General features: G+C 42.9%; 1 protein-coding gene across 2 annotated transcripts in view; it reads left to right on the top strand.

Moving 5' to 3' along the window:
• Window positions 1-15,452, top strand: part of EPB41L4B (erythrocyte membrane protein band 4.1 like 4B) — an 839,761-nt gene that overhangs the window by 381,942 nt on the left and 442,367 nt on the right. For both annotated transcript variants that reach the window (XM_082258285.1, XM_082258286.1), the window contains exons 10-13: window positions 1,328-1,397; window positions 1,487-1,656; window positions 11,848-11,957; window positions 12,856-12,886. In XM_082258285.1, the coding sequence (XP_082114411.1) occupies window positions 1,328-1,397; window positions 1,487-1,656; window positions 11,848-11,957; window positions 12,856-12,886 (381 nt within the window). The remainder of the gene's footprint in view (window positions 1-1,327; window positions 1,398-1,486; window positions 1,657-11,847; window positions 11,958-12,855; window positions 12,887-15,452) is intronic.

The raw sequence follows: 15,452 nt of genomic DNA, 5'->3' as shown, positions 1-15,452 counted from the left end.
TATGGACCTGACTGTATATGTAAAATTGTGCCATAATAATCTTGATCAAGTAAAGTTGCGGATAGTATTGAATCTGTTAATCTCCTAATTCAAAAAGGCATTTTTACTTTTGTTAGGCATGATTCCAAGTAAAGTGGCAATATTCCCTTATCCGTTAACTAGGACCAACAAAGTGTTGTGTCTAAATTGCAGCCTGTAAGAGAAATAAAAAAGCCATGGTACAAAGGTCATAGAAAGGGATTGCATTTGGCTTGATGATAATCTTGACATGAGTGTTATATTGTTTTGTTACATCCTACATTTCATTCAGATTCTCTAGCAACTATGTAATGTGTGGGGCTCATCCAAACCACCTAGTCAAGGATAAATCTAAGAATGATTATATACTCCCACGCTCAGATTGTGAGACATGTTGCACTGTTTAAGCTTTCTGCCAATATCTGACTGAATCTGAATAACTTGGCACAGGTAGCCTCCATTCTAAACTATCTTACTTGGGAACATTTTATCAGGGTATTTTGCGATGACTGGATATCCTATTTTAATATGACTCTTTTTTCTGTTTATTCCCTTTGTGCAAAATTTAGTAAGCGATAACATGGTGCAAGTGCTGTTGCCCATCATTAACACTTTGTTGCTTTATTAACGACCAAAAACTTTTAAGTAAAACCTACTTTGAACATGCATTGCAGTCCTTAAAATTGCAAATCACTAAACAAGTATGCACAAAACCACAGAATACTTTGTAAACTGCCACTGATCAGACTTGCCATTCACATAGAGCTACTGTACATGTAATATATTAGATATCCAAAAGCATAATCTTATTGAAATTCAAATAAAGAATACTACATATATATATATATATATATATATATATATATATATATATATGTATACACACATCCTTAATCCTGTAGGTGGCTAGCAATTTAGGCCACTTGGGGGGAGTTGTATTACAGCTGACATTAACTTCTAACTTCTGCTTGTTCGATTTAAGCTTTGACAATAAAACCTGGAAGCTTTTGTGCAGTGCTGCACCAGATTTTGCACGCTCCAGTTTTAGTAAATAACCCTCAGAAAGTCATTGCAATTTTGCATTTCAGTAGGAATTGATATCACATATTCAGTTGCTACAAGCTATTTCAAACTGTGGGATAGCTGTAAATTTATAGTTGCCAGAAAAAAAAATCCCTTTATAAAGCAAGGGAACTATATAGACAGTAGTTCTAGTATGTTCCTCCCTATCAACTACTAATTGATGGCACTGGCTTTCTTATGTGTTTTAGCAGACCCTAAATAAAATTTCCTGTATTCTTGTTACTAGGCCAAAAATTACCAAAATGGATTTTAAGAAAAGCAAATTAACCCTTGTTGTTGTAGAAGATGATGAGCAGGTAAGGTCTACTGATGGTTTTTTAGCAAGTTATAGGCAAGCTGATATCAGTTGTCTTATTTCACACAACTTTTTCTTTTCTCACTGTAGGGTAGGGAGCAGGAACATACATTTGTTTTTCGCTTGGATAATTCTAAAGCCTGTAAACATTTGTGGAAATGTGCAGTGGAGCATCATGCTTTTTTCAGGCTAAGAACCCCAGCAAATACAAAATCCACTCGAACTGACTTTATTCGATTGGGATCAAGATTCCGATTCAGGTAAACTTACTATAATAATTGTCAAAATAACACCTCTTTTAATAAATTCTTGAAAAGTTAAATGATACATGTACTTCTTAAATATAGTGAATGGGAATGTATCAAGCAAAATCCTGCTGAAACCCAGTGATGTAGCCTTGGGTTTAGCAAAGGAGTAGCAAACATGTTTTTGTGCGTGTTTGTTACACCTGCTCTTGCAAACCTGTATAGCTGACTGAGCCAATTCTATAATGATTTGTGACCTATTTACTAAGGACTGTACCATAATGAGATTTTCCTTCTTTGCTATGAATCAAAGTTTTTGAAGATCATTTTCTGAAATTTTTAAATCCAGGGCACCAAGCAACATTGTAAATACAGTAAAACATTTTCTTGATTGTCCAGTACAGGACACAGGCATATTCTTACACTACTGGGTTATATGGTGCTACCTTCAGATGATTGGACACTGGCAAAAATAACTATAAGGACCTCCATATCCATATGACAATTTCCACTGACCTCCTATCCTCTTTTTTTTTTGCTAGTATACTTAGGTGATGGTTGCCCTTTTTTCCCTCTACTTTCTTTTTATATATATATATATATATTTATTGCTCCATCTTGGCTACATACCAGCTCTTCTGGCTACTTATGCAGCTTGCAAATCAGTACCTAAGCACGGCACTAGTACTGTACCTGGGCTCCAACAAAATAAAGGAAGATGCGGGACCGGCCTGTAAAGTCGCGTTGGGCACTAGATCCTGCAGTAGGTGCTCCTCCTTGGTATGTTGTGCAGCGTGTGGAGTGTCGCAGTGTGGTATACAGGTCCAGGTCAGTGGTATCTGCTCCTTTCTGTTCTGAGGAACAGGATGAGCACTGCCAGAGACCTACAAAATGACCTCCAGCAGGCCACTGCTGTGAATGTTTCTGACCAAACAATCAGAAACAGACTTCATGAGGTTAGCCTGAGGTCCCGACGTCCTCTAGTGGGCCCTGTGCTAATTGCCCAGCACCATGGAGCTTAGTTAACATTTGCCCTTGAACACCAGAATTGGCAGGTCCACTACTGGCACCCTGTGCTTTTCACAGATGAGAGCAGGTTCCCCCTGAGCACGTGTGACTAATGTGAAAGGATCTGGAGAAGCCATGGAGAACATTATGCTGCCTGTAACATCGTTCAGCATGACTGGTGTGATGGTCTGGGGAGGCATATTCATGGAGTGATGCACAGACCTCTACAGGCTAGACAATGCACCCTGACTCCCATTTGGTATCTGAATGAAATCCTCTGACCCATTGTCAGACACTACACTGGTGCAGTGGGTAATGGGTTCCTCCTGGAACTCATATGCCCGGCCTCATGTGGTTAGAGTATGCAGCCAGTTCCTGGAGGATGAAGGAATTGATAACATTGACTGACCCCCACGCTTACCTGACCTAAATCCAATAGGACACCTCTGGGACATTGTTTCAGTCCATCTGACACACCAAGGTTGCACCTCAGTCTGTTCAGGAACTCAGTGATGCCCTGGTCCAGATCTGGGAGGAAAATATCCCAGGACACTTTCGTCTCATTAGGACCATGCCCCCACATTGTCAGGCATGCATACAAGCACGTGGGGGAGGGGGGGGGGCAGAAAAACTACTGAGTACCATTATGAGTTGCTGCAATGAAATTTCAGCAAAATGGACTAGCCTGCTGCATCATTTTTTCACTTTGATTTTCGGGGTGTCTTTAAATTTAGCCCTCTGTAGGTTGATAATTTTTTATTTCTATCAAATGATGTGGCATCCTTTCATTCCTAACACATTACCCCGTCCATATCAGTATAGTTTTTCAGCATATTTTCCCCATTGAGATCTGATGTGTTTTCAAAGTGTTCTTAAATTTTTTTGAGTAGTGTATTTTTAACCTTTCTTTCATGTAATGAGCTAAACAAATGTTGTATAAAACTCAGTTTCTCTTTCGTTCATTGATGTACACAGCTCCTGATTTTTCTTAACCATTGGGTTATACTGCCCCCTACAGGAGTAGGACACTAAGCAGGAAAAAGCTTGACTATGCCTATTGGCAGTTCCAGGGGGTATACACCCACTCTCAGCTATAAACCGTTTTTTCCTGCCTAGTCAGGAGTAAGGACCTAGTTCATTGCTGGGAACTCTAGTCCTGGCGATTTTCTTTTTAAGTGGAATTTTTTCCTTTTGTTTTGTTCCTGTCAGAATCTACAATTAGTTGCCGGACTGGGCCACAGACTGGATAATCTAGATCCAGAGGGTCCCCCCAGTCTGGCTAACGAGCGCGTGAAGGCCGCAGCTCTGTGCTAACTTGGTCACGACATAGCCCCACTGGACGAGGTCTGGGCTGCGAGTTAAATGTCTTGCAAGGACGCATACGACCTGGCCTCAGCCTGAGTCGTAGCGTTTCTCCTGGCCGACAGCACCCACATGACAATGGAGCAGTGGTCTGTCTTGAGCAGACTGAGTTATTGGCATGAAGAAGGAGCCAATCAACGCTCTGTAATGCGTACCGCCCCTTTGACATCACTTACGGGCATTTGTGTTCCACGCTGGTCCCCGCAGCACAGCCGCCCTTCTTGGTTCTTTCTCCTGCGGACCCCCTCTGCTGGTCGGTTGGGATCTCCACCATCAAGCTGCACATTGGACCACCCCTGGGACCACCTGTCCCTGGATTCCTTGCCACATCCTATGATGAGCCTGGTTTATTTTAATGCTAGTAAGTGCATTTTTATCCTTTGGACATAAGTCTTTTATTTTCTGCACTTAGAGGCGCCTTCTGTTTGTTTTCTCTGTCTGGAGCAGTGCCCACCCTGTTCCTGGTATGGTAAGTAGCTGTCCCCCCTCCAGGAGGATTTTGGGGTGGACGTGGGCCCCTCCCTGGGATGGTGGGACCCCCAGGTTCCTCTTTTCTCCCCCCCCAGCCCCTTTAAAAATTTTGGTGGTCACTGTTTGTCTTTCACCCCTGCCTCCCGTTTGGGCATCCGCCCTCCCCTCTGCTGCCCCTGGGTCCCTGGGTGGTCAGTTCCACTGGGGCTCGCATCCAAGCAGCTGGGCGCCAACATAAATTTTGGCCGCGGCCTACAAGGCCATGCGGCCGAGCCAGGCACCTCCCTTGGGGGGCGGCCTGAGTGCATTTAGCTTAAGCCCCCACTCGTCCTTTGGGCATCTACCAGGCTGGGATCCGTGCACTTGCGGCTGGGTCTCCACAAAAATTTAGGCCGCGGCTTGTGGTCTGCTTGGCCATGTGCTCAGCTTGGCACCTCCCTTGGAAGGGGTGGCGCTGTGGGGGGGGCGCTTCATTTTTGACAGCCTTTGTGTGGGTCACCTGCCCCTTTTAGCGCTGCGGGACCATCAGGGTACCCTGCCTGCACATCCGCATCACGACGGAAGACCCCCTTTTAAGGGAGGTATTTCCTATTATGCCCTTTATGGAGGGCGACCCCCCTTGTTTTTTTGCGTTGTCCAGTAGGTGGTCCATTCGTGGGCCCTTGGTCGGTGTCCCCTTGCGGGATCGCAGTTGGCGGCCTCCCCTGATTGTTTTCCAGGTGAGCATAGTATATAGTTACCCTACTGGGTCTGCGTCCATGCACCCAGAGTGCTCAGATAGTGAGGACGATTCCACTGCTCCTCTAGCCGCGCATGAAAAGGTGCAGGTGGATGCACGGTTTGTGTCAGTGCATGACACTTTAAAAATGGAGGTTGCAGCTGATGCGCCGGTTCCTTTTTGGCACCCACAGGTCCTCCGAAATGGCGAGTGTGTTCCCTTTTCCGCTTACTTTGACAACATTGTATTATATTTTTTGCTGGGTAGGAAGGAAGTCTAGTCGGGGGCATGGCCACAGCGGCTTCAAAACTAAATGTAGGCAGAGGCTGCCTTGGAGGGGAGGGGAGGAGAGGAGAGGAGGAGGGTGAGCGCCGCCGGATTACAAACAGAGCAGGGATCATATGCTTACCCGACGGCCGCTGTCATACGAAGCCCCGCTTCCTGGATCGGCTCCTATGATAGACAGCACATTGGTCTATCATAAGAGCCGGTCCAGGAGGCAGGACTTTGCATGACAGTGGTCACCGGGTAGCTGGGAGTTCCCCGCTCTGTGTAATCCAGCGGCTCTCCTCTCTTCATTGCAGACTGCATTGGATGGGCACGCACTGGTGAAGCTGCATTGGATGGGCATGCACTGGTTAGGCTGCATTGAATGGGCACTGTTTAGGCTGCATTGGATGGGCACGCACTAGGCTGCAAGTGCCGTGCGATCTCCTGGCTGATGCGGGAGACTTAGGATGCCTGCAGTCAGTGACAGAGCCGCTGCTTCCTGTATAGTTCCAGCTCTGTCACAGGGGGAGTGATATGAAATGCACTCCGCCTGTGACAGGAGCCATACAGGAAGCAGCCGCTCTGCTCTCTAATTGATGGCGCTATATAAGTACCTGTAATAATAAATAAAATAAATTGGGTTTTATCTCATTCAGGAAAGTATATATGCCAATTTTGTGGGTATTTTTGGTAATATGTTTGCCATTCTGGTCAGATTTTCTGTCAAACTTCACATAAAATTAAAGCATGTTTTGTTTTGTTTTTTTTTTCTTTTTTTTAGCAGTGAATTTTTAGAGCTGCAAAAGGAGGAACATGTATACATTTTATAGTAAATTTGTCTGATAGTCTTTCAGTTCAGCTCCTGGGCTTAGTGCTGGATTTCCAGTGTCACTGACAGCAGGTGGTTTCAATCCAGCATGCCTCGGCAAACCACGGTGCCGTATTAAAGTATTTAATAAATTACACTTGGGACCCAAGTGGTATTTTTTTTCTGTGACTGTAGTTACACTTGGTTAAAAAGCAGTGCTGAAAATAAAAATATTTTCTTTTTAATGTGTATAAATGGTATATTGCACAAAGCCTAGTTTCCTCTAGCATAGATCTCATTAGCATTGACATTCAAAGCACTTATGTGATCTTTAGTGACCATCACTACTTTGAAAATGCTGGTAGCACAGAGCAAGGGTAGTAACAGAATTAGGGGGCTAAGACACATATCATACATGAGGACTAGAGTTCACGGGAAATAAACTGCATTATTATTCTTGTTATTATTTTACAGGATTTATATGGTGCCAACAGTTTGCATAGCATTTTACAAAATGAAGACGGATAGTACAGTTGCAATAAAATTAAATACAAAAGCAATCAGAGGGCCCTGCTTGTTAGAGCGCACATTATAGACCTTTCCACCTATAAATGCTAATTGCCTACTAAATAGGCAATATAATAACCCAGCAAACTGTAGAATATCACCCTCTGCGTCAACTGTATTAACCTTGGTAATCATCACTCAGATTTGAATAAAAATTAAATTAGGCACAGTATAATAGTTTAAAGGTGTAGTTAAATCAAATTAGAGACAGGTAAATGTTGGCAAAGGCATAACACAGTTTAATCCTGTACATTACAATAAATTTCTAACACATTGCAAAATTACTTTGGAGGTTACGTGTGTAGCAAGATCATATCCAGGGGAATGACATAATGTAGACCCCAATTCTCTGACCAATACAAGTATGATGGTGGGCGAGTATACACTGATCAGCCATAACTTTGACCACCCACCTAATATTGAATAGGTACCCCATTTGCCACCAAAACAGCCCTGAACCCTCGGGGCATGAATGCCACTAGACCTCTAAAGGTATGCTGGGGTATCTAGCAGCAAGCCATAAGTAGCATATTCTTTAAGCCCTGTAGGCTGCAAGGTGAGACCTCCATAGATGGGACTTGTTTTTCCAGCACATCACACAGGTGCTTTATTGTATTGAGATCCAGAGAATTTGGAGGCCAAGTGAACACCTCAAACTCATTGTGTTTCCCAAACCATTCTTGAACCATTTTTGCATTGTGGCTGGACACATTATCCTGCTGAAAGATTGCCACTGCCATTAGAGAATACGATTTCCGAGAAGGGGTTTACTTGGTCACCAATACTGTTTAGGTCATGGGTGTCCAACCTTTTGGCTTCTCTGGGCCACATTGAGTGTAGAGAAATTTTCTCGGGCCGCATATAAAATATATATTATAGTTAAGGTATATTAGTAATAAAACGCTGCCGTGCCCTTCCCGTGCCGCCGTGCCCCATCCCCCCGCACTAATTTAACACAACTAGAGGATGATCAAATGAAATGGAATCAGTATACAGAGGTTTACTTCTTCTGAGAGGTATTAAAGGAGCACTCTAACCACCATGACCATTTCAGGGATTTGAAGTGGTCATGGTGGTAGGGGTCAGAAACACTGCATATGCTGGGATATTTACAGTTATGTGCTGGTGGCTAGTTGCACCCCGAGCACATGTGACTTAGGCAGCCAGAAAATCTCATGTCCTTATTCATACATGTATGAACAAGGACATGACATTATGACAAAACACAACTAGTTATTAAAAAACATATTGAAACAATTTACACACGCTAATGCACATACCTTTTCTACTTATTTTGCGGACTGCTTGCGGGTACTGATGGTGCGGTTACTGCTGGTGGGTACTGCTGGCAGGTACTGCTGGTCATGCGGGTACTGCTGGAGGAAGCAGCGGATGCAGTAGAGAGCAGAGCGGCTGCTTCCTGTATGGCTCCTGTCACAGGCGGAGTTCATTTCATATCACTCCCCCTGTCACAGAGCCAGAACTATACAGAAAGCAGTGGCTCTGTCACTGACTGCAGACATCCTAAGTCTCCCGCATCAGCTGGGAGATCGCACGGCACTTGCAGCCTAGTGCGTGCCCATCCAATGCAGCTTAAACAGTGCCCATTCAATGCAGCCTAACCAGTGCGTGCCCATCCAATGCAGCCTGATCAGTGCCCATCCAATGAAAAAAAAAAAAAAATGAAAAAAATGAAATTAGTCATAAATGAGTCCTTATCAGACTGGTACGGATTACATGGAGTCCAGGAGAAATGGGACTACTTGAAAGGTGCATTATTGAAGGCAACAGAAAATTGCATTAGACTTGTCAGTAAAAGCAAAAAAAGGAAGAGACCACTGTGGTACTCAGCAGAAGTGGCCCAAATCATTAAAAATAAAAAGCTAGCATTTTGTAATTATAAAAAAACCCAGAGCAATGAAGATAAGGAAATCTACAAGATTAGGCAGAAAAAGGCCAAGCAAGTTATAAGAACTTCTAAAGCGCAGGCAGAAGAAAAACTAGCTCAGTCTATGAAAAAGGGGGATAAGACATTCTTCAGATATATAAATGAAAAAAGGAAATTAAAACAAGGAATAACTAAATTAAAAACAAAGGACGGAAGGTATGTAGAAGAGAATAAAGGGCTAGCCGACTGCCTTAATGAATACTTCTGTTCAGTTTTTACAGAAGAAAATGAAGGAGAAGGACCTCCATTTGAAAGGATGACTAATGAATCGTTTGATGCATGTGTCTTTACAGAGGAAGACGTTCTAAGATTGCTGTCTAAAGTGAAGACAAATAAGTCACAGGGTCCTGATGAGATACACCCAAAATTATTAAAAGAGCTTAGTGGTGAGCTGGCAAAACCATTAACAGATTTATTTAACCAATCATTAGTAACAGGAGTCGTCCCGGAAGATTGGAAATTGGCAAATGTCGTGCCCATTCACAAGAAAGGTAGTAGGGAGGAATCGAGCAACTATAGACCAGTGAGTCTGACATCAATAGTAGGCAAATTAATGGAAACCCTATTAAAGGATAGGATTGTGGAACATCTTAAATCCCATGGATTGCAAGATGAAAAACAACATGGGTTTACTTCAGGGAGATCATGTCAAACAAATCTTATAGATTTTTTTGACTGAGTGACTAAAATAATAGACGGTGGAGGTGCAGTAGACATTGCATATCTAGATTTTAGTAAGGCTTTTGACACTGTCCCACATAGAAGACTTATCAATAAACTGCAGTCATTGAGCATGGACTCCCATATTGTTGAGTGGATTAGGCAGTGGCTGAGTGACAGACAACAGAGGGTTGTAGTCAATGGAGAACATTCAGAACAAGGTCATGTTACCAGTGGGGTACCTCAGGGATCTGTACTGGGACCAATTTTGTTTAATATCTTCATAAGTGATATTGCAAAAGGCCTCGATGGTAAGGTTTGTCTTTTTGCTGATGACACAAAGATATGTAACAGGGTTGATGTTCCTGGAGGGAAACGCCAAATGGAAAAGGATTTAGGAAAACTAGAAGAATGGTCAGAACTCTGGCAACTGAAATTTAATGTGGATAAGTGCAAGATAATGCACCTGGGGCGTAAAAATCCAAGGGCAGAATATAGAATATTTGACACAGTCCTGACCTCAGTATCTGAGGAAAGGGATTTAGGAGTAATTATTTCAGAAGACTTAAAGGTGGGAAGACAATGTAATAGAGCAGCACGAAATGCCAGCAGAATGCTTGGATGTATAGGGAGAGGTATAAGCAGTAGAAAGAGAGAAGTGCTTATGCCGCTGTACAGAACACTGGTGAGACCTCACTTGGAGTATTGTGCGCAGTACTGGAGGCCATATCTCCAGAAGGATATAGATACTCTAGAGAGAGTTCAGAGAAGAGCTACTAAACTAGTACATGGATTGCAGGAAAAAACTTACCAGGAAAGGTTAAAGGACCTTAACATGTATAGCTTGGAAGAAAGAAGAGACAGAGGGGATATGATAGAAACTTTTAAATACATAAAGGGAATCAACTCGGTAAAGGAGGAGAGCATATTTAAAAGAAGAAAAACTACCACAAGAGGACACAGTTTTAAATTAGAGGGGCAAAGGTTTAAAAGTAATATGAGGAAGTATTACTTTACTGAGAGAGTAGTGGATGCATGGAATAACCTTCCTGCAGAAGTGGTAGCTGCAAATACAGTGAAGGAGTTTAAGCATGCATGGGATAGGCATAAGGCTATCCTTCATATAAGATAGGGCCAGGGACTATTCATAGGATTCAAATATATTGGGCAGACTAGATGGGCCAAATGGTTCTTATCTGCCGACACATTCTATGTTTCTATGTTTCTCACCAGTGCGTGCCCATCCAATGCAGTCTGCAATGAAGAGAGAGGAGAGCCGCTGAATTACACAGAGCGGGGAACTCCCAGCTACCCGGTGACCACTGTCCTACAAAGTCCTGCCTTCTGGACCGGCTCCTATGATAGACCAATGTGCTGTCTATCATAGGAGCAGGTCCAGGAAGCGGGGCTTCGTATGACAGCGGCCGTCTGGTAAGCAGGAGATCCCTGCTCTATTTGTAATCCGGCGGTGCTCGCCCTCCTCCTCTCCTCCCCTCCCCTCCAAGGCAGCCTCTGCCTACATTTAGTTTTGAAGCCGCTGTGGCCATGCCCCCGACTCAACTTCCTTCCTACCCAGCAAAAAATATAAAATAAAAAATTGTCAGGGGGCAGTGGGCCGCATTGCCTGCGGTTCCGGGCCGCCTGCGGTTCTGGGCCGCCTGCGGTTCCGGGCTGCATGTTGGACATGCCTTATTACATCAGTATTTTCATCTCAAAGTGTGACCAAGCTCTCTGAAAATCTCTGGTCCGTGGGCGTATCTACATGTCGTAGCTTGGGAGGTGGAGTCATGACATCACTGACCCCACTTCCCAGCTCTACACTCACACACACTAGCATTGGCTTAGCAGCCTCAGTGATGTCAGGATTACACTGCCCACTGATTTTCAAAAAGCTGTGATTGGCTTAAAGATGAAAATACAAAGGTAATAATACAGCGCTTTGTATTTTTATTGAACAAGCTATGAAATGGTGCAGGTTTTTGAGAACTGATGTATATGAGGTTTACAAAAACTTGACTTCCACTAAGTCTGAGACATGCACCCTTCACTCATGCTCGTGCATATGTCTCCATTGCATGTCTGTCAATCAAAGGAGAAGGGGGTGTGGCGACACATTTTATGCATGTTTTTTTTTTGTTTTCCAGTAGCAAAGCGTGTAGGATTACAGATGACAGGCTGCTCATATCCCTGCCAGACTGTACACAAATGAGTTGTGCTACTTTGCATAAATGTTCAGTTCACTTATTATTATCTGGGTTTACAACCACTTTAAAGTGATTTTCTTTTATCTATGTATGTACTTATATGCACTTGAAATGTCTATGCAAAGTGACAAGGTACTTTTTTTAGCACATTTCACCTAATGCAATTTCCATGGTGACTTTTTTTCTTTAGTGGGCGAACAGAATACCAGGCAACCCATGCTGGAAGGTTAAGAAGAGCAAGTACATTTGAGAGACGTCCTAGTAGAAGATATCCATCAAGAAGACATTCCACTTTTAAAGGTTTTCTTATCCTCCTCAATTGTCATCCTCACTCCCTGCTCTTTCTCTTTCGGTTCATGCTTGTGTTCTCTCCCTTGCTCAATATTTTCTGGCGCTGTTTTCCCTAGCTTTTGCTGTCACATTTTCTCTTCCTAGCCCTTGCTGTTTTGTACTCTCTCCCTCGCCCATGCTCTCTCCCTCGCACATGCTATCTCTCTCGCACGTGTGCTCCCCCTCTCGCTCTCCCTCGCACGTGTGCTCCCCCTCTCGCTCTCCCTCGCACGTGTGCTCCCCCTCTCGCTCTCCCTCGCACGTGTGCTCCCCCTCTCGCTCTCCCTCGCACGTGTGCTCCCCCTCTCGCTCTCCCTCGCACGTGTGCTCCCCCTCTCGCTCACCCTCGCACGTGTGCTCCCCCTCTCGCTCACCCTCGCACGTGCGCTCCCCCTCTCGCTCACCCTCGCACGTGCGCTCCCCCTCTCGCTCACCCTCGCACGTGCGCTCCCCCTCTCGCTCACCCTCGCACGTGCGCTCCCCCTCTCGCTCACCCTCGCACGTGCGCTCCCCCTCTCGCTCACCCTCGCACATGCGCTCCCCCTCGCTCTCCCTCGCACGTGCACTCTCGCTCTCCCTCGCATGTGCGCTCCCCCTCTCGCTCTCCCTCGCACGTGTGCTCCCCCTCTCGCTTGAAGGCTCTCTCCTGCTCTCCCCCTCTCCCCCGCTTGTAGGCTCTCTCTCTCTCCCGCTCTCCCTCGCTTGTAGGCGCTCTCTCTCTCTTGCGCTTTTCCTTGTCCTGTTTGTGTGTGTGTGTGTGTAGCTCCCCCCTTACTTGATTAAATGTTTTAAAGAATTTACTCATACACTTTTCAAAATGTTCAGGTACTAGCAATAAGAATTAACAATTTATTTTTGCTGTTTTTAGCTAATACCCCAATGAAGCCACCTCCTCTGTGGTAAGTACTTCTTTTCCTTGTGAACATGTGTATTGGACATTTTACTTTTCACAGGAAGGATGTAATTCTTGTTAAACGTTCTGTCTGCACAAAAGGATTACGTTTGGCAGAGTCTGGGGATTTTAATTAACAGACTCCTTTGAGATGGTTAGATCGAAGACCCCTGCTCCAGCAGTTGCAGTAGTACCACACTCTTTCTGTTGGAAATCTATTTTACTTGCATTCTAGAGAATACAGCAGGAGAAAGAAAAATGTATTTTGAGTGGATTATCAGTATATGCAGACTATCTCGTATGGTTTGTAAATACTGCATTGTTATCATCTGCTTTTGAAAATATAAGTAATTGTTGCTGCTTGTAATTTACAGTTTTTGGGGTTTTTTTGTAATTTAGTTTCCTTTTTTGCTTATACTAACCTTTTAAAATATGTAATAATTAAGGTTAGGCTGCCAAGCTCTGAATGTCTTAAAGCCCTAAAGACACATTATGTCAGTGTATTTAATATAAGGTGAGGAAAGGAACTAAGTGTAAATGCCAGAAAATACATTTTAACATTTCTCTGCAGATTGTTCTGGCAGTATATTTCAGGGCTGTGTCATGCCTGTGAAAGACACAAGAGGAAAGAAAATATAGTGCTGTCTGGGCATCCACTGCACACACAACAGATGCAACTTTTCTCTGTTTAATTTCAACAACCATATGTCCTGTATTTATTGGGTTATAGAAGATTTGGCTACAACAGCATGACTAGCACATTTCTCTAGGCTTAGTGCAGTATTCCGGGAGAGTTCAGGTATACAGGCCAAAAAAAAATGCAATGAGCTAACTCATTCTATCAAAGAGCTTTGTTTAGTATAACTTCTGTGAAATAACGCATGCTCATAGCATTCATTTTTATTTTTTTATTTCTTTTAATGACTTGTGGGATTTTAGCATGTAATTTATCTAAACTCAAGAACAAACATGTAAAATGTCGTTTTTCAGTCCTCTGATGTAGTGGCTTCATTCGTTTTAATTTTTCAGGCTAGAAACATTTTTAGCTAGTACAGGAAATACCTGTTGACCTTGCCAGAAATGCAGTTTCTTTGTCCCTTCCTGTGAAATAAAACACAAGCGTGGTTATCCTCCTTCTGTAAACTGCTATCCCCCTCTACCCCCACCCTCCTGTAATCGAGATATAAAGAGAGGGGCATTTTTTAAGTCAAGCATAGGTGTCAGCCATGGCTTCCTCCATATATAAAATTCTGTAAGCTATAGTTGCCATGCTTGGACAGTGTGATTTTTGCAGGATTTCCAGGTAAAAATAATGGGCAAAATTCTAAAAAAAAAAAATAAAAAATACAGCCTCCACATCAAGGGATTGGTAAGCTACAATATGTTACATTTTAGATTTGAGGGTAAGAAATGCTTTTAAGGCAAACTCTCTTGTTAAGACAAATATATCATTGGTTATTATACAAAGCTGAAAGACTGAAAAATAGGGACATTGAGATTTAATGAGATTAATTCCTCCTAACCAATAAAAATGTATAATATTAAAGTCAAAAGGTGTTGTACAACACTAAAAATGATTCACTCCATAAATGTCCCCACCATGATGCCAATGTGGGCATAGGTACCCCACCCCCTGTGCACTTGATGACATCACTGTAGTGCTAAGGGGGCCCCCACCCTCTTATTGTGCGTGATGGCATCATGTCCACTAATATGAAAGGGACAAACCTCCAGTAGCACAATGCTTTTACTCCTTCTGTCATCAGCTCTGATTGTATTGATAGCCATGAGAGTGACTTATCTACGGGGAGGAAACCAGCATGAACATAGACACCTAAGAGTGGAGTGAAAGGGGAAAGTCATCTTCAAACTCATTAACCCCAGCACAGAAGCACTCCAGTGGTGCACAACAGGTCAATATTTACAGATAATAAACTCAATAGATAAAAAATACAGTGCCTTGCAAAATTGTTCACCCACATTGATTTGTTTTCTGTTTTGTCGTTTTACAGCCTGGAATTAAAATGGATTTTTTGTACCATGTGATGTACACAACATACCTATGACTTTGAAGGCGCAAGATTTATTAATTTTTTTAATTGTAACACAAACCATAATGAAAAAAAATCTTGTGTGTTCACCCGTTTGCTATTAAACCCCTAAATAAGATATGCTTAAACCAGTTAACTTCAGAAGTCCCATAATTTGGTCATTACATAAGATCCACTTTTGTGCAATCAGTGTCATATGATCTAGTATCATATGATAAGAAACACTTGGTAAATACTGCATCATCCTATCTAAAAGTAAATTTAAAAAAAAGTAAAGGAGGAGCTGCTTTGAATAATGGGTAAAAATTCCAGTCTAGATGTGCATAAGAGGGACATACAAGTGCATTTAAAAATTTGAATATCATCAAAAAGTTATTTTATTTCAGTAAATCAATTCAGAAAGTAAAACTCATATATTGTATAGATTCATTACATACAGAGGGATATAGAATTTCTTTCTTTTAATTTTGATGATCATGGGTTACAGCTAGTGAAAACCCAAAATTCACTATCTCAGAAAAA

Source organism: Pelophylax lessonae (assembly GCF_965119305.1).
Source record: "Pelophylax lessonae genome assembly, chromosome: 5".
NCBI classification, from domain to species: domain Eukaryota; kingdom Metazoa; phylum Chordata; class Amphibia; order Anura; family Ranidae; genus Pelophylax; species Pelophylax lessonae.
The sequence above is the reverse complement of the archived record's forward strand: the minus strand, read 5'-3'. Positions and strand labels throughout refer to the sequence as shown.